The 4641-nt window shown below is 40.6% G+C and overlaps 1 protein-coding gene across 1 annotated transcript in view; it reads left to right on the top strand.

Moving 5' to 3' along the window:
- Positions 1-28: 28 nt before the first annotated feature.
- Positions 29-4641, top strand: part of LMBR1 (limb development membrane protein 1) — a 130746-nt gene continuing 126133 nt past the window's right edge. Inside the window, exons 1-3 of the mRNA XM_019507945.1 lie at positions 29-37; positions 163-235; positions 1300-1339. Coding sequence (XP_019363490.1) covers positions 29-37; positions 163-235; positions 1300-1339 — 122 coding nt within the window. The remainder of the gene's footprint in view (positions 38-162; positions 236-1299; positions 1340-4641) is intronic.

The raw sequence follows: 4641 nt of genomic DNA, 5'->3' as shown, positions 1-4641 counted from the left end.
CCCCCCCCCCCCCCCCCAAGTGAAATCTATGGCATATGTTAATTGCAGAATAATAGCTTAAGTATAACGCTTCTGTTGGTTTGAATTTCATCATACTTTGTGTCTATGTGTAATGTGTTTAAGGCCTCTTTTCAACGTAATTAAATTACATTTCTTTTTCAGATCTGTTTTCTCCTGTTTGCTATTCTCTACATAGTTTCCTACTTCATAATCACAAGGTACAAAAGGAAAGCAGGTAAGTAATTTTACACATTCAAGTTTTTAACATTACTTTTGCAAAAAGAAATGCTGCAAGGCAGAAGAACCCAACCTTTCCAGGTTGTTGAGCAAACAACGTTTTTCTGAATGTTAGGGGCCCGCAACTGGGAGAGAGAAAAGGGATGTTATATTCTACCTTGGTGAAGATGAAAGATTTCCCTTATTACAAAGCTGGTTGAGACACCTAGTATCAGGCTGATACCAGTTAAGCATCTTGCCCTTTGTGACCTGAGGTTTTGATGGGTTCAACTAGCTGTGGTGATAGGGCCATGCTCATCATGTCTTTACTTCCAGGAAGATGTCAACTCTTGCATCTCATTGCACATAATTATGTAACTCTTACTACTTTTCTATGGTAATCCAAAAAGGGGGGGACCCCCTTCCCCAGCAAACATGTTTGCAAATTGAATTCCTTGGAAAAACATACATGAATAGAAAAGCATAGCTAGCTACTTGGACTTCAAAGTTTCAAAAATAAGATTTCACAGTGGTATCAACTGTTTATTAGTTGTTGTATTAAAATTTCTGATATTGGAATTCACATCTTTTCCTTTATTTGCTTGCCACTTTCACAGTAGATTGTTGACAAGTGGATCCAGCTTCATTTTCATTGTAAACAACCATTCACTTATTTAATTTAGAAATCCAAGTCCTAATGTCAAGATAACTCAGTAAACAGTGCAAAGGGCACAACCTTTTATTTGCATGGATTTTTTCCATTGTGATGCAAGCCTGTAGGTGGCTGGCTCTGCATTTGGAAATGCCCACGTGATTTCTTACTGAAAACCTGGAACACGCTTGTTCTGTTGTGCTAACATTCCTCCCTCAGCTCCTCTACCCATATAATGGAATTGTATAGTTCACCTGCCATGGGCATGTATTTTGTAAAATGCAGAAATAATTTATTTGGATTTAGTAATACTAAATTTTAAATCTGAGCTATAGTTTTCATTTCTTTTAGAACAGTGTTGTTACATAAAGGGAAAGAAAGGATAAGTTTGCTTAAGAACTGAATGTAATGTATTTTAAATTGCTTTTCAGATGAGCAAGAGGATGAAGATGCCATTGTCAATAGAATTTCGTATGTACTTTTCTTGATATTCCCTGTACTATGAAGTAAAAATAGAAAAATAATATCCTTATGATTTTACCTACATAGATATCAACATACAACTGCCAGTTTTTATACAGTTATTTTCATACTGTGTTTTCTTGTTTACCACATTCCACCAAATAACTTGCATTGTTTTTGGGATGGCAGAAATAAGAAGACTTTTCCTGGCTATACAGAGCAGGGACAGAGCCTCATCTTCAGCTTATTCACCCTGCCTCTTCTGCTTGGGAAAAGCTAGTTTTAACCCTTTCATAGCTGAATTGTCAGCACCTCTTAGTTGCTTAGCCAAAAGATGAAACCATGGCTGCTGCTGAAGACTGGACTCCTTGGGCAGACCTAGGATTTTTAAAAGAGCTGACAATATTCTGCAGGGCTGTGAAATAAGAAAAGAGAGTAGCTAACACAGGAAAATTGCTGAAGAGAGGACACCTTGATTTGTGTAACATCAGGACCACTAAAAAGGAGAGAGTTGATCCCTTTGGAGTGAAGAGTGATTAGCAGGAACTGAGTAGATTAATGATGATCCATAAAGTCAGTTGATTTGCTTAATTTTGCCTGAATAGAAATGCCATTGCTTGTGGACAGTTTAGTTTTAAACTTTGGGTAGAACAGGAATCACACCTGTGATTGCACCCCTACATTCTACCCCTTTCCCTCCCTCCCTCCTCTTCCTCCTCCACCACTCCCCAGATCTACCCCTGCTGGACTGTAATCTCCCCTGCATGCAGCTGCTTGAGAGAAGAAAATGAAAGGAGGCAGCTGACATCTTATGGCATTTCCATGCTTCTCTTCTGGGCAGAAAATCAGTATCCTCCACGTAAGACACATGCCCCAATTTTGGAAGGCTAATTTTGGGGGGTGGAGTGGGAAGCGAATGTGGTATGCAAGTAAACATGGTATGCTGTTTTATGGAAAAAATAAACTGAGTGCTACAGGAAGCAGTTTTCACCTGTACTTTGGTTTTGTAGATGACAGGTTGACTCAAATTCATGAGTTCAATATCTGCTCTATTTACATACATTTCCTTTCCCTATTTTTTTTTTTCTGAATCCAATCTCTTCCTTGAGACCACTTTATCCTCACTAAATTTCCCCCTATTTATCTCCACACCCCCATATTCAGTCCCTCTCACTCTTAAGTCTCTTTTTGTTTTTCCTCTCTTATTCAGAAACCATGCAATAGGTTTAAACATCTTGGAATTTTAAAAAATATAATAGAAAGTGGGTCCTTTTATGTGTCTTTTAGTATGTGAGCCTCAAGTGTTTCATGTGCAAGTTATTTTCCATGCCATGAGGGCTACAGTCTTTATTAATAAATGAAAACTGAGATAATGGCAAGATTTGAAAATCGGCATCTTTTAAGACAAATACTAGAAAAGGTCTTTGTGATCAGATTGAATATTAACAACACTGCATTCTGCTGCTTGCTTTCTTCCTTTTCTCCACACGTATACACTGGTCTTCCCCATATACAGATGGCTGGTTCATAGACTGGTGTTGTCAGTCCGTGTGAGCACTGTGTACATAGACAGTGCCCCCAAACAGATAAATCCCCCAAATTTGCACTGTTATGCACTGTAACTGTTTGCTTACTACACCTTTTTCCATTTCTGTCTTTCCACTCCACTTTTGCGTTTTTTGAGCATTGTATTCCTTTCCCCAGCTCTGTTTCATATATCCTTTTCTACATCATAACTTTTCTCTTTTTTTATTTTCTTTCTGTTCCTGTGGATCTATTTATTACTACTTAGGGGAATGTAAGACTGAACTGGATCTTCTGAGCTATCGAGTCCAGTCCCCTCTGTTCATAGGTAATAAATTGCCATAATAGTCTGCAAGAACGTCGCTCTTGTCCTGCCACACACCACCTGTTCACCAAAGGCACAAAATACCTGAGTTTAAAAACAAACAACAACCTCACAAACATCCTTCAGTGCATCTTATGAAGACAGCAGGAGAGACATAGTACCACCAATGCTGTGGCTACTGCAATGGCAGGGTGTTTGTTAGGTAAAATTATGCTCAGATGATCCTGCAAGCCACGTCCAGACGAGTGCGAATGTGCGGTACGTGGCGCTGCAGACCCATCTGTTGTGCCCCACACCGCACGTATAGGTGTTCCCTGGGCTGCTGCCTTGCAGTGTGGTGGGGAGGGGGATCCCAGGGTCAAAAAAACTCTCATTGAGAAAAAGCAGGGTGACACAGGTAATGGCAGCATGCACTGCCCAAAACGAGCCTGGCCTGGAGCCACACGCTGGCTGCCAGCTCGGCTTCCTGCCAAAATTTTTATATTTTTATCCTTTCTCAAGCAAAGTTCTCCCTTTCTGCCAGTCATACTTAAAGTTTGAACAGTTACCTGAACTTCTCATTTCACAAGTCTTTTAATGATCGCTTCCATTTAAGGACAACTAAATATTCTTCTTTCCATTGTCACTTCTGGTTTCTGTAGATGCCAGCCTCCAAGATTTCTAGTCATATCAGGGTAGTAATTATGTCAGACTTCAGTTTAAAATAAGTTTACAGTGTTCTCCTTAAACTTTTATATGATTTACTTTAAAATTTAAACATGCTCCTCTCATAATTGGCAGCACAGTAACTAAGTTGTTCAGGATCTTTAAAACATTCTGGAGGCATTTTTTTACTGTTGTTAGCATACAGGTGCTCCCCTGAAGATCTACATGTTATCACATCACACTCTGATTATTAACACTGAAGAATGTTTAAATGTTGATCTCCTTAAGAGAAGTACTTCTATAAAGGACTAATACAGATTTCTTTTTACCAAGTTCTTTGGTTGTGCACAGTACCTTATAGTTTCTAGGGTTGGAAGGGACCTGAGTAGATCATCTAGTCTGACCCCCTGCCATGGCAGGAAAGAATAGTGGGGTCAAACAACCCCAGCAAGGTGTTCATTTAGCCTCCTCTTAAAGACCCCAAGGTAGGAGCCAGCACCAGTTCTCTTGGAAGTTGGTTCCAGATCCTAGCCGCCCTGACCGTGAAGTAGCGCCTCCTGATATCTAGCCTAAATCTACCCTCTACCAGCTTGTGACTGTTATTCCTGGTCACTCCTGGCAATGCTCGAGGGAACAGGGACTTCCCAGTGTCTGCTGGTCCCCTCTGACTAGTTTGTAACAGGCCACTAGATCCTTCAGCCTTCTCTTGTGGAGGCTGAACAGGTCCAGGTCCTGTAGCCTGTCCTCGTAGGGTCTGCCCTGCTGCCCCCTGATCATGCGAGTGGCCCTCCTCTGGACCCTCTCCATGTTGTCCACA

The sequence above is a fragment of the Gavialis gangeticus genome, unplaced genomic scaffold (genome assembly GCF_001723915.1).
Source record: "Gavialis gangeticus isolate Ggan-Ray unplaced genomic scaffold, GavGan_comp1, whole genome shotgun sequence".
Classification (NCBI taxonomy): domain Eukaryota; kingdom Metazoa; phylum Chordata; order Crocodylia; family Gavialidae; genus Gavialis; species Gavialis gangeticus.
The sequence above is the reverse complement of the archived record's forward strand: the minus strand, read 5'-3'. Positions and strand labels throughout refer to the sequence as shown.